Below are 26,261 nucleotides of genomic sequence, written 5' to 3' on the forward strand. Positions count from 1 at the left end.
GCTACTAAAAACATTTTTGCACCCTTGTCCTTTCCCCTTTTTTATGATCTCTTTTAAGATACAGTCCTAGTAGACACTGCTGGATCAAAGGATATGCACATTAACATTCATTTTTGTAACACTTTGTGTTCCATTTTTTTTTCCTCTCCCTCCCTGACCTTTTGTAAGACAACAAGCAATCTGATATAGGAAATGGCTATGTGTGAAATGGAGAAATAAAGTTAAGAACTTACAGGAATGTTTAAATTCTTTTTCTGTATTTTTTATTATTTCTATGTCTCTGTGACCTGCAGAAGTACGGCATGTGCAAGACAATATTTACTTAAAACTTTAGATATATTTACTTAACCAGAAATGACATTTATCCTTATTCAATGTTATCAATATTTAGATTATTAAATGCCAAGTCAGCTCAGTAATCTGAAGTTTGAAGGTCTGACAGATGATTCCTCTCAGAATCAGGGAAACAAAGCATTCCATTCTAATCTGCCTTTGGCACCAAGGTTTAACATTCAATTGGGGAGAAGGCATCTATTTCTCAATGCTCCCCAACCTATGATGTAATCCTTTGTAACCAAATCTACAAAAACTGTGTATCTTTCCTATATCTTTAGCCCTTCTATGCGAGCTTTCTCTCTTTCCCTCCTTGCAGTGGAATTGCTCATTCTCATGAGAATTTATTAATAAATAACTTTTCTGCTTTCTACTGAGTGATCTCTGAGTAGTCATTTGGGTAAGGGTCTTTCACATCCCTCACAGTTACAATTCTTTTTAACAGGTTTGCATATTTTTCATGTTGTGGAAGAAAAATCAGACCCAAAGGAAAGAAACATAAAAGACAAACAAAAAAATTGAAAATACTATGCTTTTATTACCCACATTCAATTTCTGTAGTTCTTCCTCTGAATGCAGATGGCACTTTCCATCACAAGTCTATTGGAATTGCCTTGAATCACCTCATTGTTGAGAAAAGCCAAGTCGATTACAGTTGATCATCACATAATCTTGTTGTTGTGTACGATGTTCTTTTCACTTCACTAAGCATGAGTTCATGTAAGTCTTTTTAGGCTTTTTTCTACAATGACAACCTCTAAGGTTTTCCATGCCACTGATGTTCACACCCTGTGTGACCTTATGAAATTCACTTAATCTTTATGGGACTCAGTTTCTTTTTAAAATGGGGAGGTGGGAGACAAGTGGGTGAACTAAATGGCCTCTATGATATCTTCAAACATTAGAACTAGATGTATAATTCTGTGATCTCATTTGATGCCAATAATAACCAATATGAGGTAAATATTTTTAGATAATTTCCATTTTACAAAGAAAGAAACAAGTTTAGAAGTTATATGACAGCTCTGATGGCAGAATTAGAACCCAGGTCCCCTTCTCCAAATCTTAACTTCTTTCATTAAAAATGCTATTTACTCTAGAACCATCTCAAACCTGATTTCAAAAATATTCCTTAAATTTTTTAAAGCATTTACATCTAGTAAATTTTAAAATGCTACACATTAGGGCTTGATTTATTTTATGAATTGTATAGTTTAAGTAAAATAATAGAGAAAATGTGATTAAACTTAAGTTTGTGTAGTTTGTTTGTTTGAGCTAGTTGTTATACATTTATCAGGCACATTCCTACCTCCAGCTTACTCTTTTGATACCCGAGTGCCCAAAAGCAGGCTGTGCAAGAAGTATCTATTTTTTCTCTTCTCTTCTATTGTGAGCTTCTTGAAAGCGCAGATTATCTTTTGCTTTTGTCATATCACCAGGATTTAGCACAGTTCCTGGAAAATAGTAAACACTATATGAATATTTATTCTCTTTCCCCTTAATAAATGCTTATCAACTACTAACTATCCCCTTAGAAAATAGTATTTTTATCATTTCTTTATTTCCCCAGAGCTCTTTTCATTTCATTTGGACCTGTGATTTTCATTTGCCTTTGGAATTCCTGCAGAGAAACTCTACCCTTGCAGATCCGAAAATGTAATTTATACTCTTAGAGTAACCTAGGACTCTTAAGAGACTGTGACTCCCCGAAATCTAACCCAGTATCAGAGGTCTGCTAGAATTTAATATTTTCCTGACTTCAACGCACTTATCTACTTCAACAAGCCATATGTCTGCCTTCCACAAGGTGGGGATTCAGTTTCGGCTTGAGTGAAAAAAAAAAAAATGTGGACCAAGGTGTGAACTATAAATTGCTGTGAAAAGAACAGAAATTCTGATTTAAGTTAAATAAGGTCGTTGGGCTTTTTTCACTTTTTAAAAATCGGATTGTTTTTTCCTCTTTCAATGGATTTTTTTTTTTTTTTTTATTCAACAGATCATTAGTTTCTCACTTGCAAAGAGCGATTAGAAAAAGGATTAAGTTCAGAAGATCCATGCAAGCTTTGTCTGAAGCGCGCCAGCTCTTCTTACCCGGATTCAGCTAGACTACATTTACCAGAAGTCTCTACTCCTATCCAGCTCTACCAATTAAGGGGGCAGAAAGATGATTGTCCGGCGAAGACCTGAACTTAGGCCTAGCTAGAAAAGAGACTAGATAGTCCTTCTCTATTTCAGATCTCATACCCGAAGAAAAAGAAACAGTTTGCCGCCCTAAAAACATTCTTTATTAATTATTTGGAATAAAAATATTCCAAATATGAAGACCAATTTGTTCTTTTGGAAAAGAATAATGGTGGGAACCGTTCACAGCCAACTCGGAAACCTAGCGAGCATCACCACACCGACTACGCTTGTAAAGAGCAGAATTCTCCTCGTTTCCTGAGGCATGCTTGGGAGTAGTAGTTCTGAGGCATACTCTCGCATACTGGGAACTGTAGTCTCAGCAGCTGGCCACCTAGTCCTTGAATGGAGTGGCTTAGAAACGCACGAGGATGAGGCTAAAGATTGTCGGAAGTGGGGACCGAACTTCCATTCCAGGATTACGCAGTCAGGTTGGATCGGGAAGTGGAGAAGCTTTACCCTCCAGGAACACAATCAAATCAACCCTTTCAACGCTCTCCACCGCCCGTTCTCGAAAACCCTCTGCAGCCACCGTCTCCCGCCGCTCATTGGCCCCTTGAGTTGTCTTGACGCCTGCGCAGTGGATCCCTTTGAGGGTCTTGGGCAGGCGCCATTTTGGTCACGGAGGTGCTGCTGGGAAGCCTCTCTCCCGCCGGCTGGGGGACAAATCACGCTAGGCCGGGCCTAGGTACTACGGTCGGCTCTTCCTCCCCGAGGCTCCCGGCCGCCTCCCCGCCCCCTCACCGTCCCTCCTTGCTGCTGGCCGCTGGGATCCATCCACCCACCCCCATTCGGGGTCCGGTAGGAGGCTTCCCGAGCCCCAGGCAAGGGCGGGTCGAGCCAGGAGGGGAGGGGAGGGGGTTGATAGCGGAGAGAAGGCTGGGGGCGCACCGCGGGAGGCCCGGAGCCTCCCGGTCCAGGCGCCCACCTCGGGCCCGGGACCGCCATGGAGATGGAATATTACAGCGGCGACCAGTCAGGTGAGGAGCTCCCCGGTGGTAGTAGGGACTGGAAAGAGAACGAAGGGCAGGTTCCCCGGGAAACCCCTTGTTTTGTCCGGGAGGGTTTTCATTCAAGTTTGGATCCATCTTCGGGGTCTCTGAACGTCCCTGAGGGAAAAGACGTGATTCTGACAGAGCAGGTGGAGGTCGGCGCCTAATGGATATTTGCTGACCGAGTGACCGACCGTTGTTTGGCCACCGGGAGTAAGATTGTTGTCCGGGGTAGGAGGAAGCCCGGGAAGGGGAGACACTAGGTATCCGAGGAGTCCTCGTCAGTTTCAGAGTCAGTTTCTCTTTGGCTACAGAGTTGCTCGTCCGGGGAAATCCGAACTTGGTGTATCTTTTCTGAGGCACTGTCCCGGGCCTGCTGCTGACCACGTTTACAATCTTTCTTGCTACCGAAACCCTCAAATGGCCTGCGGATACCATAACCAAAGCATCTACCAAAACCACTTCACCTCCATGTAGGATTTGGCCTTTATTTAGTGTTTTCCTCACAAAAGTCCTGTGAGTTAAATAGTGTAACAGAATTAAGCCCATTTTACAGATGAAGAAATTAAAATTTGGAGAAATGAGGAAACTTATGGCTACAGTGACAAAAACTCTAAACTGAGTTTCAGGACTTTGGTCAAGTTGTTTGATGTGTTAGAAAATCGATGGTCTAGATCAGGAGACTTGGTATATAGTACCCTTGATGCTTCTTACTTTTGACCCTCTGGATAAGTCATATTTCTTGTACCTCAGTTTCTTCACTGTAAAAATTATTAGGTAGTACTAGTTGATTCGGATATTTAAATTAACTTTTAAGTAGTTATAAACTCTCTGAGTTTCTTTTACCATTCAAGAAGATTTTTGTATTTTAGCCAAGTGAACATAATGGAAATGATTCTGTTGCTATATGGATTCAGTAAATGTTCTAGATCAAAGGTGGCTCCCAAATGACATTTAGTTGTTAAGTGACATTTTGCTCTACACACTGTGTAATTTTAATTTTTGTCATTAATTAAACAAACCTGCAAAATATCGTTGACTTAGTGCTGGGCACTGAAGATTCAAAGACCAACTCTTCCACCCAAAAGAGAGAGTGCCAGACTCTCTTCATACATAGTGCTTGTATTTTTTTATTCTTCCTCTTTCTAACTCTCTTGCTGAATCACTCTGTCTTTAGTCTACCAGTGATATCCGATGTTATTGGTTAGATTAACTGGGAGTTCTTTGCCCCAGATGTGACAAATTATTACTTTAGAATTACAGTTTAAATTCCTGCTTTCTATAGAGTAACTCTTAGGAACAAATAGTTGACAAAATGCTTTGTCAGCATAAAATCCTAAGGAATGCTTAAATATTGTTTTCTTTAATGCTTTCTAATGTTCAAACTACAACTTTGATTACTTAAATATTTTAATCTATTTTTACCAGCATTATTTATGTTGTAAATATCACAGTTAGGATCAATGACTGAGTTGGATGGTCTTAAATTCTCTAAAAGATGCTTATTGTATTTGCCCATGGATCTTTGACCACTAAAAAAAAAAAGGTTGATTGGAGGTCAGATGTAAAATAGGTATTGAAAATAAAGAATCCTTTTCAAGCCAGCATATCTATATTATGATTGGGAGTTAACATAAATGTTAACTTTTGTGACCCATTTCACCTGATAACCAAATACTTGTGTAGATTGATTTACTTTTTAAGTGATTACTTCACATCTCTTATGTGCGAAATTAATATTTGGAGGTGTTTTATATATATTATCTCTTGATCCTTTTATGAGCTTTCATATTTGTGAATTCCTTTGCCATGCAGTATTTTAGAGATATGATTTTCAACATGAAGTGAAAATAGTATGATCTAGTTGGCCAAATAGAAGTGTTGTTTAGAGATCTTTCGCTTGTTCCCTGGCTTCTGTATTGATGTTTGCTAAGTTCTGCATATCTCTATTGTATTGATGTAGGTACTAGTCATCATTATACTTGTCATTACACACACACACACACACACACACACACACACACACACACACACACACACACCCCACTTTAAATACAAAGCTAATGTAGAAACGTAATGTCCTTAGTTACACTATTGCTAGTGGCAACCTTTGGCCATACTTTAAACTTAATGCTAGTTGTAGCCCGAGACATCATCCATCCTACTCTTTAAGTGGGATTTTTATTGTTTTGTTTTTGAGCAGATGATGGTGGAGCTACCCCAGTACAGGATGAACGGGATTCAGGGTCAGAAGTTGAAGATGATGTAATTGAGCAGCACTCTGGATCAGACAATGGAAGTTTAGAGCATCATTCAGAGGTATTGGCTGAACAGCATCTTTGGGGAGGATTCATTGTTGTATTTGATTAGAATTGCTTCCTTTAGACTAGATCTTGGCTATTGTGTTAGAACTTGTCAACAAAACCTAGTGATTTGTAGGGGAGCGAGCTGGGGAGGGTGGGGAAGTTAATTTAAAAGTTTTTTTGGAAGTAAAAGTAGAGTTGGTTATTATTTATAAATTGTTGGTGAAAATAGTTTTGGTTGCTTTGAAATTTTTATTCTTTTCATTTCAAATATTAGATAATTTTAGCCTTGAAGGTAGCTATAAAAATAGATTTAGCTTAATGGTGGCTTCCAGGCCTAAGCAAATTTACTGGTGCCATATGATGGCAGTAAGTATCAACCGCTTGCAGAAGTATCAGTTACAAGTTGTGGAGTGTATTATAAATTTTCATACTAAATTACTATCTGCTAAAATCTTACTTAAAGATCTGATCCTTACAGAACAGTAAATGAGAATTTAAAAGTTGAACTAAGATGTCTGTTTTTACTGTGAGGTCAACATGAAGTTCCAGGATTAAATTGTTTAATTATGTATTTATTGATGATCAAAGCAAAATTCAGCTTAAAAAGCTATGGAGATTCAAGCACTCAAGCTGTAGGTAAGTTCTGCCTGAAAACATTTTAGAGTCTTCAGTCTAGTATTCAGACTAGTTGGTTTCTAAGGTCTTATCTTTTTCCAACTTCACATGTGTAAAGATAACTTAAAAATCATATTGCCAAAGCGGCTAGGTGACACAGTGGATAGAGCACCAGCCCTGAAGTCAGGAGGACCTGAGTTCAAATCTGCCCTTAAACACTTAACACTTTCTAGCTGTGTGACCCTGGGCAAGTCATTTAACTCCAATTGCCTCAGCAAAACAAAATAAAACTAACATTTATTACTTTACTACAAGTTGTCATATGCAAGATTTGAAGCATAAGGAAATAGGAATAATAAAGACATTTTTTGCCTAAGTAATACATCATTGAATTAGGAAGAGGATATATGTTCACATGTGAAAATGAACCACACTCTTCTTCAGTAATACAATGAATATGTTCTCAATATGTTTATTCCCTCCAGCAGCACATATGCATTCCTTTTATTCCTTCCCAATCTTTTTGGTGTTCTAGAAATCCTTTACAGAAGATCTCTACCTTTTAAAGAACTGTATTAATGCAGCAATCAAGCTATCTCTTGGTTCTGTTGTATCTCATATGTCAATTCCCCTTTTCTAATCATTTCTTGTATGATATCCCTTAAATCATTTCTTTTGTATAATTCATCATTGGGACTATTTTTATTTATACCCACCATACATCACTCCATTACCCCTTGTGTCACCTGTAACTAATTCTTCAGAGCTTGTGGTGTTTGTAGAATATAAGATTTAGAAGGGCCATTCAGTACCTAAATCTAAAAAAGGAATCCTCACTCTGAGAGGCTCCAAAGAAGTTTTTTTAGCTTTTGTTTTTAAGACTCCAATGAGATCTTATAATTATTAGAAAGTTTTCCTGGCCTTATGCCTTAAATTCTCCCTATCTATTGTTCTAATGGGCCAAAAAAGAACAAGCCTAACTCCTCTTGCACATGACTGCCATTAAGAGACTTGAACACAACTTTCATGTTCTCTCTTAGATTTCTTCAAACTAAACATCCCCACTTTTTTGCAGCTGACCCCCAAGAACATGAACTCAGGGTCCTTTACCATTCTGGTTGTCCCATTCTGATCTGTATAGAATGTCTAGTCTTTTATTAGGAACTGGAGCAGAAAACAAGTTAACAGTTCCTTCACTGGTATATATCATAGTATAGCTGGGAAAACTGATTGACAAATATATAAAGAGAAGTATTCAGGACACTGCGATCAAGTTTGATACAGTAAAGTTAGGAAAACTCCCAAGAAAAGATCAGGAAAGAACTGGAACAATCAATCAAAAGACTCCTAATGAGAGTCATGAAATCTTAGAATTAGAGCTGGAAGGGACCTCAGAACTTCTGATCCAGCTCCTTCCTTTTTTCAAAGGATCATGTTACCAACCTAGGTACATTAGCTTGAGCCCGGAGAACAAAGAGAAGCAAGGTGGACATGCCAGATAAAAAAAGTGATGTAGAGGCAGGGATAACTGTGGCCTGGGTATTACAGTTTGTAATACTTAGCTTCAGTGAAAGGTAAATGCTGAACAAATAATCGACATTGTCATGAAACAATTTATAAGTTAAGGATTCTTATTTAGTTGCACATTTTAAAATGTTAATAACTCTTAAAATATTTATTTTCACAAATATAGTTATATGTAAATTGAATTGTGAAAATTTAATAGTTTTCAAAAGTAAAAACTTTACAAAAAATTATTACTTTTCCAATTTCTTTAATGATTCTTTTGGCTTCTCATTCTCTTCCCAGTTTTTTAATGTGGACATTCTCTAAGGGTCTGTCCTAGAGTCTCTTCTCCCTATACTTTGTTTTTCAGTCTCTAATCCTCAGAAGATTTTTATCTTTTGTTTTTCACAACGGCATCTTCATTTACATATATGACACCTCTTACTGTTTGTAAGTGTTGGAATACATTAGGCACATAATAAATACTTTTTGGTTGGCTGATCCAAATGATGAAATTTAAACAGCTCATTAACTTTTACAAAATTCTAAATTTGTTGTCTTTGATTCACTCTTGATCTTTCTCCTGAATTCCAGTCCCACATTACCAATTTGCCTCCTAGACTAGGGTGTTCCATCCACATCTCAAATTCATTCACTTTCAAATTTCATCAAGACTGTAATGTATTTCTTCCCAAATACAATTTTCTGCCAAATTTCCACATTTCTGTTAAGAGAATTATCACCATCCTTCCAGTCACACAAGTTCATCTGATACTTAGCACAGACCTTGCCATGTAGCTTGGGCTTAATAAAATGCTTATTAACTGTTTGCCTAATTTCCTTTACCCACTATATCTAATCAGTTCACAAATCTTGTAAAATCTATCTCCACTGTATCTTTATTACTAATTTCCTTCTTTATATGTATAGGCATACCTCGGAGATATTGTGCGTTCGGTTCCAGACCATTGAAATAAACCAAATATCTCAATAAAGCAAGTCATATAATTTTTTTTATTTTTCCAGAGCATAAAAAGTTATGTTTACAGTGTGTTGTAGTCTGTTAAGTGTACAGTAATGTCACATCTAAAAAAGCCCAATGTATTTACCTTAATTAAAAATATTTTATTGCTTTAAAAACTACCATCACCTGAGCCGTCAGTGGGTTGAAATCTTTTTTTTGGTGGAGAGACATGCCTCAATGGTAATGGCTGCTTGATTGATCAGGGTGGTGATTGTTGAAAGTTGGAGTGGCTGTGGCAGTTTCTCTTTTCTTTCTTTTTTTTAACAATGAAATAATTTTTTATTTTCAAAATACATGCAAAGATAGTTTTCAACACTCACCCTTGCAAAATCTTGTGTGTTCAAATTTTTTTCCCTTCTTCCCTATCTCCCGCCTCTCTTATACAACAAGTAAACCAGTATATGATAAACACATGCAATTCTTCTGTACGTATTTCCACATTTATCATGCTGCACAAGAAAAAATCAGATAAAAAAGGAAAAAAAAACAACAGTTTCTTAAAATAAGACAACCATGAAATTTACTTTATATATTGACTCCTACTTTCGTGAAAGATTTTTCGGATACATACCATGCTGTTTGATCTCATTTTTACCTACAATAGAACTTCTTTCAGAATTGTAAACAGTCTTCTCAGACTCTGCTGCAGCTTTATCAACTAAGTTTATGTAATATTTTCTAACATTTTTGTGTTTCAGGAAATAGGGGACCTGTGGGAGAGGGAGAGAGGGACTATGGAGAAGCCAGTGGGTGGAGCAGTTATAAAAGTTTCATGTCTTATATGGGCAAGGTTCATGGTACTCCAAAACGATTACTATAATAACATCAAAGATCACTTGATTACAAATCACCATAACAGGCATAATTTTAAAAGTGTGATGGACATTATGTGAGCACTTTAAGGCTGTATTTTGCTTTAATGAGTCCAATTCTTTTTTTTAATCATGAAAGTCCTAAAAGTGTAGGCAAGTGACTTAACTTTTCAGTGTTTGAGGCAACTGTTTAAGTTATTTCAAAACAGAAATTCTCCATTGGGATATGATAGGCCTGGACCAGAAACTATATTTGCATCTTTTACTATGTGTATTTTTTCCATCAGTTGCAGAAAACTTTCTGTAAGTTTGCCTATTCCTTTCACATAACAGCACACACATTTTTGTATAGATCATTACATTTTTTTTAATAAAGATGACAAAGTAAATGTATAAGTTGATATTATCAGTGCTCTGTCAACTGCCATTTTCAGGTGTCAATGATTTTTATCCCTTTTTTTTTTTTTTTTTTTGTAATTTTCTCCCTGACATGACATTTAAGATGTTTAAATTTTAAAAGAATCTCTCAGTAGTTTCAAGGCTTTCAACTCTCATGTATCCTTTATCTGACTCAGTCTCTCTTACTAAAACTTCATTATCTTAAATGTCATTTTTCTTTTAACAAATAATAATGCATTAAGAATTGAACTTTAAATTGTACCTATGACATTGGAAACCCTAACCTGTCCTATTTTCCTTTGATTTGTTGCCCTACTGCCAATTTCATATGAAATGCTCTTGGGATAATATTAGTTAAGTCTGTCTCCAGAGCTTCTACAGATTTGTTTTTGCTTCTGTTTCATGAGACAATGATGCTCATCTACCATAGTGATTTACCAGCGAGTTTGTATTCCAAATGGTTTCCCTTTGTAATCAAGTTTTTATGCTTGGAAAGACATCTTTTCTGGCTAAGTCAGGTAACATTCATCAGGAATTTAATGGTAATCAATCAATAGCTTTAATCTTTTCCCCTGTTTTTCAGCATCATTGACTTGACTGAGTACTGTACGTTGTTGTCTTCTTATCGTTAATGCATCTAATATGTTGTGTTTGACTTCTATTTAGTCAATGGTTCAACTATATACTGATAGTCATATCAGTATTCTCATCTACTAAAAGTTATTTTAAAATTATATTTGGTATTCACTGTAGTAACTAATATAAACAAAGAATCCCTAAGAGAATACATCTGGAGCTGAAAAAATTCTTAGAAGCCTTCTAGTCCAACCCTTTATTTTACCATCAAGGTCAAGCCATTTACCAAAGGGTCCCACAGGCAGTATGCTGAGCTTATTAGAAAGTGAGTTTGGGGTAGGGGTGAGGGTGCAGAGAAGCAAATCTTCTCAGGGCCTCAGTTTCCTCATTTGTAAATGAGGTAGTTGAATAAGAAAATCTCTAAGACTTCTTCTGGCACTTTGAATACAAAGTGAAACCGACTCCACCAACAAATATTGCATAGAAAAATATTTAAATATTTTTAAGTTGAAGATCTAATTCCTAGTATTGTTGTGAATGACATCTATCAGATGAATAAATCAATCATTCAATCAGTCATTTATTAAGAGCTTACTGTATGCAAAGTATACTTTGCTAAGTGCTGGAAATACTCATTTAAAAATAGTACCTTGCTCTCAGTTTGCATTCAAATGGGACATACAACATATATGGGAAGTTAGATAAAAGGTTCCATGATTCTTAAGGGGCTGCAGCAAAGCAAATGGAAAATGTCTCTTTAATGTCCATTGGTCACTTCTCTTTTAGTTTTCTTTGATTGTGTCTGACTTTTGCTCTGTTGGGGTTTTCTTGGCAAAGATCCTGAATTGGTTTGTAATTTCTTTCTCCAAAAGTCTCAGGCCAGATTTGAACTCAAGAAGATAGACCTCCCTAAGTCCAGGCCTGGCATTCTTTTTACTAGTCTAACTAGACCTTTATTTCTCCATTAGAGAATGACTTTTCATTTTGTGGATGGGAGGTGGGAAGAGACTTGCAGTTTCTCTAGAATAATTTCCAGGTATGAGACTTTGACATACTGTATATAAGAACTTCCTGAGCATTGAGAAGTTAAGTAACTTGCCCATGTTCACATAACTAAATAGGTGTGAAAAGATTAGTCTTCAGCCCAAATTTTCTTGACTCCAAGACTAACCTTCTGTCCTTTGTAACACACTGCCTTTCTTGTTTTAATATTTTGTATCAATTGTCTGTGTACAATGATCAGGGAAGTAGATAGTTATAATGATGGTCAAGTAAATTATGAAGACTTTGTACAAACAGTGACAGCAAATAAAGACAATTGTACAGAGGATGCTAAATTTCTTGTACAAAGTTTATTTGCTTTTTCTTTATAGTTTTTCTGTAAAAGAAATCCTTTTTGGGGAAACCCTTTATTGTCAAAAGTACATGCATGTATTAGAAGTAATTAGGCCTTTATTCTTCATTGTCTTTTTTTTTTTTTTTATCTTGCCATCAGTTCTGAAATTTTATTTTGGAAAATTAATCAAATAAGGCCTTGCATGTGATACACTAGTTTAGTTACTGATAGCTAAGTCCTTTTGTATAAGAACTTTGAGATGGAGTTCACTTAAATGAGAGTTCATCTGAGATATGCCTTCCTCTTCCCTTCCCTTTATTTCTTCCTTTATAAGAAATAGTTTTATTTAGAAGTTATCACTATGATGTTGAACTGTGTAGTAATAATAATAATTCTTCATGGATAGTCAACATATGCATGATTACAAGCAGTGCATTATCCAAATAGTTTATGCTGGGGTGTTTTTTTGGGTTTTTTTTTTTTTTTTTTTTTGGTTCTACTGGTGCTGTATCAGAAAACATTTTATTTTGTTGTTACTTGATTTTTAAATTTTAAACCATTTAACCTGCTATGCCTCAATTTATCCTGTTATTTTTTTCTACTTAATAAAAAAAAAAATGGAGATGTGGCACAGAAGAAAAGTTAAAATGGCAGGGCCAGAAATGATGATTTGTTTATATAGAACAGTGATTTCCAGAGGTTTTTGTTGTTGTTGTTGTTGTTTTGATTTCTTCTTATTCTTTTTTTTTTTTGCATACTCCGTCAGTTTAAAAAAATTAATATGCACTGCTCTGTGTGTAGATATGTATATATTTACTTATTTATAAATGACATACATGTACTACTGTTCTTATGCTTGTGTACATTATAAAATTTACACAGAAATAAAAATTTTATACAATAAAATGCAAAAATAAGTTTTTGATTCTAGAGTCAATTAGTAGTTATTAGAATTTGAATAATAAGGGAATGACATGGTCGGATATGCATTTCAGGGAAATTACTTTGGCAGTTGAATGGAGGATGGATTGGAGGGAAACTTGAGGCAGGCAGACCAATTAAAAGAGTGTTATAGTAGTCCAGGGAGTGGATGGTGAATGAAGAGGATATGGGTATTAAGAGAAGTTGAAGACAGGGTTTGCCAACCAATTGGGTAAATGGGATGGAGAGTGTAAAAAGCACTGAAGTTTCAAACCTGGACAGATGATGGAGTTTGTAATTGACATTAATAGAGAAGGAGGAGAATTTGGGAAGGCATTATAATGGTGTAATGAAATCTTAGAACCAAATTACACTAGGTCTGTTCAGTCTGTGGATTCATTCTGTTCTCCCCAGTGAGAAGAGGAAGAGGCAATGGTCTTCCTCATCTTCCTCAGTAGTTATCGCCCCCAGACACTAGGTCCATCCAGAGTGAGGTGAAATGGGGTAGGTATGTGGGGAGGAGGAATTCTTGTACAGCTTGGGAGAGCGAGAGTTGAGGGATGACTGTGTATGATTGCTTCATAGATGAACATCGTGATTGAATGTTCTGGGAAGAGTGTAATGAAATCCATCTTTACATTCTCTGATTAGTCCTTCATGCAATTCATTGGCATCAATCAGTCCATGACACAGCCTCACTTTGGAAATGCCTGTGAGAGAAGAACTACCTTGGGATATTCCACTTTAATGGACTAAGGAATAACAAAGAGTGTCTTTACACTTACCTCCATCTGCCATTAATTTCTTAATTCCACTGCATTTTCCTTCCTCAAAAATATTATTACTACCAATAAGTAGGACTTTTAACTGATATCTAAACATGTCCCTCTTCTAAAAAAAACCCTATTAAATCAGAATTGTTAATGAGTGATTTCAGAGTTAACATTGAGTGATTTGGATGATTAACTTGTTCTTTTAAAATCATTTAATCTTTAGGAGTGAATATGAAATTCCAAAGATGAACTGATTTCTAATTAATGGTCCTTCTTGAGTTCAAATGTCCAAGTATCTTCAAAAACCAAATCTTCTGTGCTTAGTCCCATGAAAGCCAGAAAAAGAAAATGAGACCCAGCAATGAGATTGTCTAGCTAGATATCTGTTTTTATAAACTGATCATTAAACTGCCTTTTTGCTTCAGTTTACTCATTATTTTTCTTTAAAGACTAATATTTAAAAGGAACATAACTTTTTTCCTAATTAATATTTTTTCCAGTAACATGTAAAACATTTTGTTTTTAAAACTTTCTAGGTTCTCTCCCTCCCACCAATGAAAGAAGGCATTTGTGAAAATATGCAAAACATTTATCTCCCCTTCCACTCCCAAAAAAACCCTCAAGAAAAATAAAATTTAAAAAAATATATGCTTCAATCTGTATTCATACACAAATCAGTTCTTTCTCTGGCTCTGGATAGCATTTTTCATAAGTCCTTCAAAGTAGTCTTGGATCATTGTATTGCTGAAAAGAGAAAATCATTCACAATTGCTCATTCCACAACATTGCTATTACTTTGAACATTTTCATTTTGCTTGAGTTCATGGAGAATTCTGCAGCTTTAGAACATAATTTTATTCTGCATATTTTTGCCCTCTAAAAGTAATTTATTCTGTAGGCAAAAACTATATTTCTTGAGACTTCTGAGGTTTCCATTATATATCATCTTTAAGAAATGCTCAAGTGAAAATTTTGTAGGTGGTAAAGAAATGGAGATTTTAAAAAATTACTTGGCACGGTTGCTATAGTATTTAACTTATTTATTTGTTTTATATTTATTTATAGACAAACTCATGGTTTATAATGGAAATGTATAAAATTTTTATCCTAAAATTCTTATGCTTTGGAGAACATTGACCCATTTTAGAACAGGATACTTTCTACTGAACCTGACTATTCTATTCATTATTAAACCCATTCCAAAATATTTCTTCCACCTTTTGCCTAGCTTTTTTAGTGGTGCCCTGTATATCCTCAAGCTTTTCAAAAAAGTATTGCTCCCATCTTGTTTTAACCAAAATTATACATTTTCCTGAGAATACATTATAACCAGCTCCTTTGGAGACTTTATTATTGTCTTTTATGTTTAAAATTGTCATAAAAATATGATGGCCAAATTGTAACATGACATATGTCTATCATAGACCAAACAAAGTAGGTTTTAAATGTCTAAAATACAAATTTGTTATGATCTAAATCCCAACTTCTTAAATTGTTGGTCATGATCCCATGTAGGGTCTAATAATTGAATAGGATTCATAGAGTTATTTATTATCAGTAAATATTTGATTGATATACCTATTTTATATATCAATATACCCAAGAATATGTCACAATTTTTCCTGGGGTAAGTGAAAACAGTTTAAAAAGCTCTGATAAATGAAAAACAAATGGGAAAGGCAATCTTGAACAAGATTTATCACTTAATATTGCAGTGGGATTGCAACAATGTCAAGGAGGACATAATTTCAGTTTAAAACAGATATATGAGTCTAAAATATGAATTATAGATTTTTAAAACTGCTACATTCCCTCCAAAGTTCATTTCCTTCAGCATCAGAAAGATTAAACCCATATTCTGACTAGCTATGTAATCAAGTGGCAAACACTATACCACTAACATGATAAGACACTGCCTATGAAATTAGACCTCTGATGTGGGGCTGTAGCTTCATTTCCTTACAGGTCATTAATTTTAGGGAACTCTGGTAAACAAGTAGTTTCATAAGCCCTGTTTATACTGTGCTGCCTATGCTACGGGTTCATGACAACCTCGGGAAGTACAAGAGCAGCCATGGCCAATGACTTCTAAATTAAGTTTATAGCAAGCTAAAAGAAGGACTTCTCAAAGATGTAGTTATATTTGACTGAAATGTCAATGCTATAGATTCTTCTTTCTATGGAAGACACCAAATTTCACCTTGACTTTTCTGTACATAATATCTACTTTGTTACTACATAACACTTTAGGGAGTTTTTATCATGCTTTTACCCGATCTCTGCCAGGTAGGTACATTCTTGGAAGTAATTTTTAATGTTACATCAAGATTTATAATGGTATATTGAGCTTGGTTATTATTAATGATCACCTCTCAGATCACTAAATTTCTCTGTATCCCATTTGACTATAGAACACAGAGGAATGATCCCAAATACCTTGGCTACGTACTTCTCAAATTCACCAGTCAAGTGATAATTTGTAAATGTGGTTTTTCCAAGACCTTGATCACTAAGTAATAAAAGTTTGAAATGCAATTAGGGTTCTCCGTGAGCAGCCATCATGATGATTTTTCCAGAAACATCTCCATTTCTGCCTGATTGAAATCTTATTGCTTCATTTGAAGAAGTCTGTGGATTTAAAATTTCTGGGCTAAAATACCATATCTGTTATATTTCTCTACATTGTTCCTTTTATGAATAAAATAGAATGATTAGGTTTCCCCAAAAAATGCAGTTTTTTTATAATTAGAAATAATTCAAGATATTTATGATTTTTTGACATTTTCAAGAATGAAATCTAATTTTTCAGGAAATTAATGTACATTTGTGATAAATATATAACTGGTTTGAAAGAAAAATCCATTGCAGTAGCTGAAACTAGTATATGTCAATAGAGACAGGAAATAAGGAAAGATGGAATACAAAACAAAAGGCACAAATCTAGAAAGTAGGGTTTTGTGAGATTCACGGAGTATTGTTATTTTTTAATTACTTATGTTTATAAGCAAAAGTCTGCCTCCATCCTTGAAAAATAATGAAAAACAAAACTCCTGTTAAAAATACATGGTCAAAACAAATTTCTGTGTTGCTGGTGTCTTTTTTCAAAAATGTCATATTCAGTACTCTTAATCTGTCTCCTCTAACAGAAAGTTGGTGACTTGTTTCATCACGAATACTCTAAAATTGTTTTTACAATATTGTTTTCATTATATAAATTGTTCTGCTCACTTCACTGCATACAAGTTTTCTCAGGTTTTTCTGAAACTGTTCCTTTCATCATTTCTTACAACTCAGTAATTTATCACATTGACATAGCATTTACATTCACATGTTTAGCCATTCACCAGTTGATGGACATCCTTTCAATTTTCAATTCTTTGCCATTCTCCAAAGAGCTGTTATAGACATTTTTATACATCCTTACAGTTCTGCTGATACTTAATCCTCGTGTTATTTACTTTCCCTTCTATTTGCCTCCTTTTTCCCTATTGAGTGAAATGTATTTCTGTACCAAACTATTAATATGTATTCTTCTTTCCTTTAACTAGTTCAGATGAGAGGTTCAAGTATCCTTTCACTCCTTCATCCTTGTTTGAATCAATGATTATTGCCTTTCCTCATAATGTGGGATGATTTTCCCTGGCTCTTGCCTTTCTTTCTCCCTCTAGTTTATTCATCTTTCCTTCTTTATTCATTATTCTTTTGAGATCATCAAGACACAACAAAACTACTTCCAGGTCTTTTCTAATTAGACTCCCTCTGTGAGAGAAAAGGTTCGTCATCTCCTGATATTTGAATGCAAGTGGTGTATCTTTCTTTGATCCCTTATCATTGTTCATTCCTGTTTACCTCTTTATGTTTTCCTGTACTTTTCAATTTACACTTAAGAATTTCTAGGTAGTTCTGTTTTTTTCATCTGGAATGCTTGGATATCCTCTATTTTATTAAAGGATTTTCCCCTTTATCCTTAGCCTTCTGTAATGTAACATTCCAACTCTCTGCTCTTTTATAATGGTTGACTGCTAAATTGTGTCTATGTCTGACTGTGGCTCCTGGATTCTTGAATTTTTTCTGGCTGTTTGTTTCTTTTGTTTTGACATTATGTTCCTGAGAGTTTTTGTTTTAGAGTTTCTTTCAGGAGATGACAAATGGATTCTTTCTATTTTTTACTTTTACCTTCAGAGCCTAAAAAAAAAATCTGGAACTATGATACCTAGACTTTTTTGTTTGTTTGTTTGTATGCATGGTTTGGTTTGTTCTTGGCTTTCAGGTAGTTTGATGATTCTTATGTTTTTTTTCTCTTCATTCTGTTTTTCCCCCCTTGGGAATATTAACTGTTTTGTTACTCTGAGATCCTAGAGACATCTTTGGCTGAGGACCTATAAGTATTCAGTGTTCCCACAATAGTGTGATTCAAAGTAAATGATTACTGCCTCGTTTTCTGAGCTCCTCAAGGTCTTTCCTGTTTCAAGTTTCAGTAGATTGCTTCCGAATCTGCCATCATCAACCAGCTAGAAAGCTTTGTTGGGACAAAATGACAGAACTGGAATTTCTCTTCGTAGGGATTTGTGCCCTGTTTTTCCTCTGCAGGCTTAAAAACTAGAAGCTGGATCCTGATCAGTCCTGTAGCCTAAACCATACTATTGGAGTCCAAATTAAGCTTCTAGCTTCTGAATTTCCTTTTTTGCTTGGTATACAGAATAGGACCTGTAACCATAGTTTACCTTGTAATATTAGCACAGATCCTTTCCTCATTTTACCCTGGATGTGTGATTTGGAATTGAATAGTGAGTAACAGAGCTTTCAGTTGGCACCTGTTTGTGAATCCTGCACAAAGTCAGAGCCCATCCTTTTTGTATCTAAGACTTATTTTTGCTCTTCATATACACCTTCTCTTACCACTGGAATGCTCTATTTGTATGCCCCTGGCTAGGTTTCATACCCCTATGCACCCCTATGCACACCTGAGCTAGAGAAATGACTCGCTATTTTTCCCAATCAGAATTTATTCTGGTATCTTTTCTAGATGTGCTTGGAAGAGTGATATTGCGAAGGGTTGATGTACTTCTTTCCACTACTTTACCATGTTTTACCAACAAAGTTATGTTATTGATGGGAAAGAAAGACTGTTGCCATCTTTGTTAGCTGCGGATCATATAAAACTCAATGGTGTTGAAAGGGGTCCTCTAGAAAATGTTGAGCAGGGAGAAAATTAGATTCTTTTAGAAAACAAAAAGAACCTTTTCAGAAATCATCTTTTTGTTATCAGAAGAGTCGCTTATTATGTAAGGCTGCTTACAGACTTAAGTGTAAAAATGCCTTATTCAGCCAATAACTACTATTATGGTGGGATTGATTCTTCCCAAGTCATGCAAAGCAACTTAAAAGGATTCTACTTGTACATGGAAAAATAATCATCCACATGTTTGGACTCCTTTCTGATAAATTAATTGAAAAACTAAAATCTTTCTATTTTGCATTATAAATGAATAAAGCAACAGATAGTTACTCATTGATAACATATGTGATATTTTGTTGAAACTTGGAGAATATATGTTACTTTAAAAGCCTGTTAATGGAAATGCTATATTGAAATAAATTTTAAATAGTACCGTTGGATTGAAAATGATCGTCAACTGATGTAGATATCAGTATATCATTCAGGTCTATAAGATGAAAATCTAATTCCCTGTATAATTTTGACATGTTTCTTGCTTCACAATCACTTCGATTATGTCTAGTCAGCAAGAATTTATTAAGAACCTGCTGTGTGTCAGTCTCTGCTAAGCTCTGTGGATACAGAGAAAGGCAAAATGAGTCTTCCTTCAAGGAGCTCACAATCTAATAAGAAAACAGAAAAATAATTGTGAGTAAAAAAGATGCATACAAATTGGAAAATCTCAAAGGGAAGTTACTAATATTAAAGTGGAATGGAAAAAGCTTCTTATAGAAGCTAGGATTTTAAGTGAAACTGGGAAACAAAGAGAAAGAGGTGAGAAGGGAGAGAATTCTAAACTGCAGGACAGCTGATGATGCAGAAAATCAGAAAATGAAGTGTCTTGTGAAAAGAACAAAAGGGAGAGGCCCATGTCACTATATTGTAACCTATCTGAAGGGGGGAGAGGGGAATAAGGTATAAGAAAATGGAAAGATAGGAAGAAATCAAGATAGGAATGTTTAAAATTGATCTGTATAACAATTCTTATAAGAATAATCAATTTTTTAAAAATAGTCATTTGTGAGGAAGAATCTTTGCAAAATTTTGTGATAATACAAAACTTTCATATTTGGCAGAAATTTTTGAAAAATTGATTACTCTGAGTAAATCATTATAGATAGATGTTTGCATTTTGATCCAGAAACATAAAGTGTTTGCATTTATCAAAAAAATTGTTCAAACTGTAAATAATAATTTGTGAAGTAATGGGCTTCTAAAAAGTTTCCAGTTTGAAAAAATAACTGTCCTGCAAAAGAAATAAAAAATAGAGAAGATAGTAAGGACCTGCTTATTAAATTGTTCAATCATTAAGCATGTATCAAGTACCTACAATATGCTGACTGCTCAGGATAGTCCCAGCCTTCAAGGAGATTGCATTCTTTCAAAGGAGACCACATGTATGAACAAGTATCTTTTTTGGTGATTCGGCAATATTCTACTACATTCACATGGCAGAATTTGTTCAGCCATTCCCACACTTAATAAATGGTGTTGCCATATGATTGTTATCATTTATAGCTTGATAGCTGGCCATTTGGAATAAAATTTTCACTGTAATTATTGTTTCAGAACTGGTAGAGTAACTGTATTTTGGGTCTTTTTTGGTATCTATTTCAGTATTTGGTAGAGTTCATAATAGTAAAATGATCCTGTGGTTCAGTCCTGTCAGTTGTGTCCATTTCTTTATGAGCCTTTCTGGGGTTTTCTTGATAAAGATACTGGAGTGGTTTGTCATTTCCGACTCCAACTCATTATACAGATGAGGAAATTGAGGCAAACAGGGTGAATTGACACCTAAGTAGAGGCTGTGTTTGAATTCAGGGCTTCCTGACTCTAAGCCTCTTAATTGTGCCACCCACACCTGGACCTGGACGTTGTTATGTGTGATGTAATTACTACAAATAAAGGTCCCCATCTGCGTTAAATTAAGGAAAAGACAAGGGTTCCCTATTCACATTGAATTAAGCAACACAAGACATAAAATGAAAGATACAATGTGTTGGAATCTTTACAAAACTGCTAACTTATTAGAGTTGATAGATTATTGTTCTGATCTTACAAGAAGATGTTTTGGGCCAGAACCTGAAACAAGGTACTAAGTAGAACTAATTGATACAATGCTTGTGTTCACACCTTTACTCATTGGAGTTCACACGTTTGGGAAATTTCAGGGTTTAGTATGAAATACCTGAATTCACACCTCCCTTGAAGCTCTTAGGGCCAGAGAGCACTATGGGAGAAAACCCATAATCCCTTCTCTCAGACAAGTGATATATAAGCCAGTGAAGAGTGATTCATTCCAGATTATTTTTTCCACTTGGCTGGCTGGTGGTGGAAGAAGAGTTTTGAGAGGAAGAAGCTACAAGTGAGAGTTGAGTGGGAGAAGGCTCTCTGTGGTGGCTGGGCTCCTGCACTTCCCCTACTGAGACCAAGCTGGTCTGAAAGACTCACCAGAAAGCTAGCCGAGCCCCAAGTGAAGGAGACAAGAGATTCATTCCATCTTTGTGCTGGCTGGAGGCTGAAGAAGGCAGAGGCTGAAGGACAAAACCTTTGGATTTGGAGACATTCGGAGGGAGCTCTTGGAACCAAGCAGAGAGATAGGCTTCTAAGAATCTAGCTATCCGGACCCAAGGAAAGAGACAAGACTTGGAATGAGAAATCAACGTTTGTTTTTTTACCAGCTGGCTGCATTTGGGGTAATTATTGATCTGAACTGATACTAAGGCTGCCTCCAAGAAAACCTCCCCTGAAAAACCTACCCTCTCCCTTAGAGAGAACTATTCTACTTATTTTAAAAGAAGAAGATCACCACAATAATGCGAGCTTGTAATAAGAAATTTTAGATATTATAATTCAAAGGGGAAGGAGTGATTACATCGAGAGTGGGAGATGTGGGATCCCAAAAGTTTACATAGAAAATAAAGCTTTTGAAGTAGACTTTGAAGGTAGACTAGAAATGAGACAAGAGAAATAGGGATGGAGAGTTCAGGAATTTTGTGAAGAGAGATCTATTTTGTTTGGTGTATAGCAAGAGATCACTTTTGACTAGAACATATAATGTGGGAAGTTGGGAAATAATAGGAAATAATTCTGAAAAGGTTATTGGAGCCAGATTGTAGGGAGATACTGGAAACAGTATAGGATTAAGTGTCAGGGCCTATGAATTCCATCCCTGTCCTGATTTTTTTCTATGTGATTTGGGCAAATAATTTAACTTCTTTGGGCCTTAATTCTTATTTAAAAAGAAAAGATGGATTTTATATGACTTCTAAGGATCCCTTCTATCTCTAAACTATGAAAACATGAAATATAATAATATTAAACCTCAAAGATTAATTATATTTTTTCACTTAAACATCATACTTGATTCTTAGTTATATTCCCATCTCCTTATGTCATATCATTTAGTAAGTACCAGATTTCACTAGGGAGTGGAGGTTAAGGGCACTAAAGCTTTCTGTAACTAAATAAATCTAGTAGAACAGTTGGTTCTAGTAGAACACGAAACTAGTAATAGCTTTTTAAATAAATACTTGGAAAAATTGATTCTGACTAAGGAATAAACAATCATATTTGAAAAAGTAAAGACTAAATTACTTTTTATCTTAGTATATTGGGAGGATATCTTTTCTATTAGCATTTGGAGATTTTTAGTGATGTGAAGCTCTGAATGAAATTTGAAAATGTATTTCTGAAACAGGTGATTTTTATATGTTATATTAAATTAGGAAAACAATTAGTATATTCTTGGGGAGTAATTGATGCAGTTTATAGTTCTTCACATGAGTAAGAATAAATGGAAAATTTTAACAGTAGGATGGATTTTTGAGAAAGTACATTTTCATTTCATTTGCTCTTTTAATATCATCATTGGATCTAAAGTCACTTATAAAAAAGCCCAACCATTTGTATGTTGCTTTTTAAAATCAGTTTTGGGGTGACTTTTTTGTTCCTCTTGCATGATATCTCTTAATTGTTTGGCTAGTTGGGACTTTGGAGGCTGTCTCACATACTAGAGAGCTATACCTTGTGTCTGATCCTTTAAATTCAGTATATGCCTTTAAATAATTTTGATATAATGCTTTTTAGATTTCATTTGGTAAAAGCTGGTTTATCATTCACCTTTTGGGAGATCCATCAGATGATGTTACCATAATGTTCTTTTGTTTGTTCATCATTGCACATTGCCAGATGGAGTTTTCCTTTTTGTATTTATAGCTCATGTAAGGATCAACAGGCCTTTGGGCCATATAAGGCCCACAAAATCATTTAGTCTGGCCCTCCCTGCCAAGGCAGTTGCAGGTGACAACAGCCTCCCACTATTTGAATTTTTTAAGTTGACAGTTTTGTATGGTCCCGTGAGTGATGTTATAAATATACAAATGACCCTTGTCCGAAACAGGTCCTTCACTCCTGATATATAGCTATGAAATAAGCATTTTAATTCATAAGTGTTGGACATTTTCAGAAATGCATTTCAATTCATTTTGAAAATTCATAATCCTTTTAAATGTTATTAATTTTCCTGGTTTTTTTTTTCTCTTACAGAATGATCATAGTGATAGAGAAGATGATGGACGTATTAAAAGACATCATATGACAGATTCAGAAAATGAGGATCTTACAAATCACAATGTTAGTGACTCTGAAAATGAGGAGCTTCATAGAAATAAGTATAGTGACTCTGACACCGAAGACCAGCCAGATCCTCCAGTAAGTGACTCTGAAAATGAGGACCTGAATCATCCCTCAAGTGACTCTGAAAATGACGAGCCCCAGAAGCTGCCTGCTAGTGACTCTGAAAATGAAGAACCTCTCAATGGGCATGCAAGTGACTCAGAGAATGAGTATGCCCCTAAGATTCCTGCTAGTGACTCTGAGAACGAGGAATTTCAGAAAGGCATTGATAGCGATTCAGATGTTGAAGAGCCCCATAAAGATCCTGCTAGTGACTCGGAGGCTGATGAGTCCCAGAAAGGTCCTGCCAGTGACTCAGAAGCTGATGAATCCCGGAAAGGTCCTGCCAGCGACTCAGAAGTTGATGAGCCCAGGAAAGGTCCTCCTAGCGACTCTGAAGCTGATGAACCCAGGAAAGGTCTTGCCAGTGACTCTGAAGCTGATGAATCCCGAAAAGGTGGTGCCAGTGACTCTGAAGCTGATGAACCCAGGAAAGGTCTTGCCAGTGACTCTGAAGCTGATGAATCCCGAAAAGGTGGTGCCAGTGACTCTGAAGCTGATGAGCCCAGGAAAGTTCTTGCTAGTGACTCAGAAGTTGATGAACCCAGGAAAGGTCCCATCAGTGATTCCGATGCTGATGAGCCCAGGAAAGGTCCAGCCAGTGACTCGGAAGTTGATGAGCCCAGGAAAGATCCTGCTAGCGACTCAGAAGCTGAAGAGCCCCAAAAAGGCCCTGCCAGTGATTCGGAAGCTGATGAGCCCCAAAAGGGTCGTGCCAGTGACTCAGAAGCTGAGGAGGCTCCTAAAGTTGCTAGTGACTCTGAAAATGAGGAGGTCCCAAAGCGCCAGCCAAGTGACTCTGAAAGTGAGGGGCTTCAGAAAGCCCATGCCAGTGATTCTGAAAATGAAAATTCCTCTAAACAAAAACAGAAGATTGAATCAGATGATAGTGACAGAGAGAACAGACGGGATAAAGGGAAATTACAGAATGACTCTTTTCATTCAGGTAACCATCCAGAGGAAAAAATATTTCACAGTTCCGACAGTGAAGATGAAGCACCTAAAAGACAGAAAATGGATAGCGATGAGGATGAAGAGAAGGAGGAAGAGAAAGTAGTAAAGAGGAAAGCTGCTATCCTTTCTGATAGTGAAGATGAAGAGAAAGCACGTAAGATCCTTTTTTGTTACTTTTGTTTACTATCATATCTGTCAATAGACCCTATTACAATTTCTCTTTATTTTTCTAGTTTGTATCCACTGTTTAAAGTGTCTCAATGAAATTTATAAAAGCTTATCTTTGAATTTAGCCTACTATGAATTAAAAATTATAGCTAAAGGAAAAGTTAAAAGATGTCTATGAGTAATAGGAATGTAATTGGCTTGTATTGTTTTTAAAGAGGGTTCACTGAGATAAATATATGTAGGATAATTATCATACTCAAAAAATTGAGTGGTACTTCAATAATAATTTGAGTTTGAAACAATGGAGACAGAACCAAATGACAGCTAAGCTATTTGCCACTATTTATGTCTCTCACCTTGGTAAAAATTGTAAACAACTTAACTTTTTTACAGCTACCTTGTTAGCACAGTTGTCAATTCTGATTTTAGAACTTCTCCAAAAGAAGTTGACTTTCTTTGGACATCAGAACAGAAGTATATATTCTCCATAAATAGTTAGTTAAACGGTGCCTTCTAGGGGAAGGACAACTGATGTGAGGGGACCAGAGCCTGCACCATTATGATGGAAGTATCAGAGCAGAGAAAATGTTATAAAGGTAAAATTGGCAGCACTAAGCAATTGATTGAACATGAAGAGGGTATGAGATGAAGAAGAGTCAAGAATGACTCATAGATTGCAAAGCCTGGGTGATTGAGAAGATGGTAAAACCCCCACAGTAATTTTTAAAGGAAGTTAGGAAGAGAAGAGGGTTTGCGAAGAAAGTAAATTCAGTTTGAGACATGTCACAAGTTTAGATGTGTTGGTGTCTACAGGACATCCAATTGGAGATGTCAAAAAGCAGTTGGAAATGTGAGAAAAGTAAAATTAGGGTTGGAGAAAGGGATCTGAGAATCATTAGCTTGGTGGTGATAATGGAATCCATGAGTGCTGCTAAGATCACCAGTAAAATAATTTAGAGAAAGAAGAAAGTTCAGGACAGCGCTTTGGGGAATACTCCCATTAACAGATTTAACCTGGATGAAGCTCCATCAAAGGAACCAGAGAAGGGATGTAGAACTGAGGTAGCTGAACTAGGAGAGAATAGTGTGTCATAGAAAGCAAATGGGTATCAAGAAGAGAGAGATCATCATTGCCAGGCCACAAAGAGGTAAGATGGTAATTAAGAAATCATTGGTAATTTTGAAGAGAGCCATTTCAAGTAAATGATGAGGTTAGAAGCTTGACTGCAGAGGATTAATAAGAGAATGAGAGGGAAGGAAGTGGAGGTGCCAGTTGTAGATGACCTTTTCAAGGAGTTTAACAATGAACGAGATAAGAGATACATTGTCAAGATTGCTGTCAGGGATAGAAAGAACAAATGGGGATTTTTGAGGATGCAAGAGACTGTTTGTAGACAGTAGAGAAGTAGA

General features: G+C 35.8%; 1 protein-coding gene and 1 long non-coding RNA gene across 4 annotated transcripts in view; one reads left to right on the plus strand and one right to left on the minus strand.

The window, feature by feature from the left end:
* Positions 1-851: 851 nt before the first annotated feature.
* LOC127554293 (uncharacterized) lies at positions 852-2,513 on the minus strand. The gene is made up of 2 exons (XR_007951939.1): positions 2,425-2,513; positions 852-1,787 (listed from the first exon to the last, which is right to left on the minus strand). It is a non-coding gene; the product is annotated as an uncharacterized LOC127554293 (long non-coding RNA).
* An 861-nt stretch (positions 2,514-3,374) lies between these two features.
* Positions 3,375-26,261, plus strand: part of IWS1 (interacts with SUPT6H, CTD assembly factor 1) — a 42,357-nt gene continuing 19,470 nt past the window's right edge. For 2 of the 3 annotated variants that reach the window (XM_051985689.1, XM_051985690.1), the window contains exons 1-3: positions 3,375-3,494; positions 5,710-5,825; positions 23,541-24,837. In XM_051985689.1, coding sequence (XP_051841649.1) covers positions 3,461-3,494; positions 5,710-5,825; positions 23,541-24,837 — 1,447 coding nt within the window. In that variant the 5' untranslated portion in view covers positions 3,375-3,460. The remainder of the gene's footprint in view (positions 3,495-5,709; positions 5,826-23,540; positions 24,838-26,261) is intronic. The other variant, XM_051985692.1, reaches the window with a different exon arrangement.

Source organism: Antechinus flavipes, chromosome 3 (assembly GCF_016432865.1).
Source record: "Antechinus flavipes isolate AdamAnt ecotype Samford, QLD, Australia chromosome 3, AdamAnt_v2, whole genome shotgun sequence".
Lineage (NCBI taxonomy): Eukaryota > Metazoa > Chordata > Mammalia > Dasyuromorphia > Dasyuridae > Antechinus > Antechinus flavipes.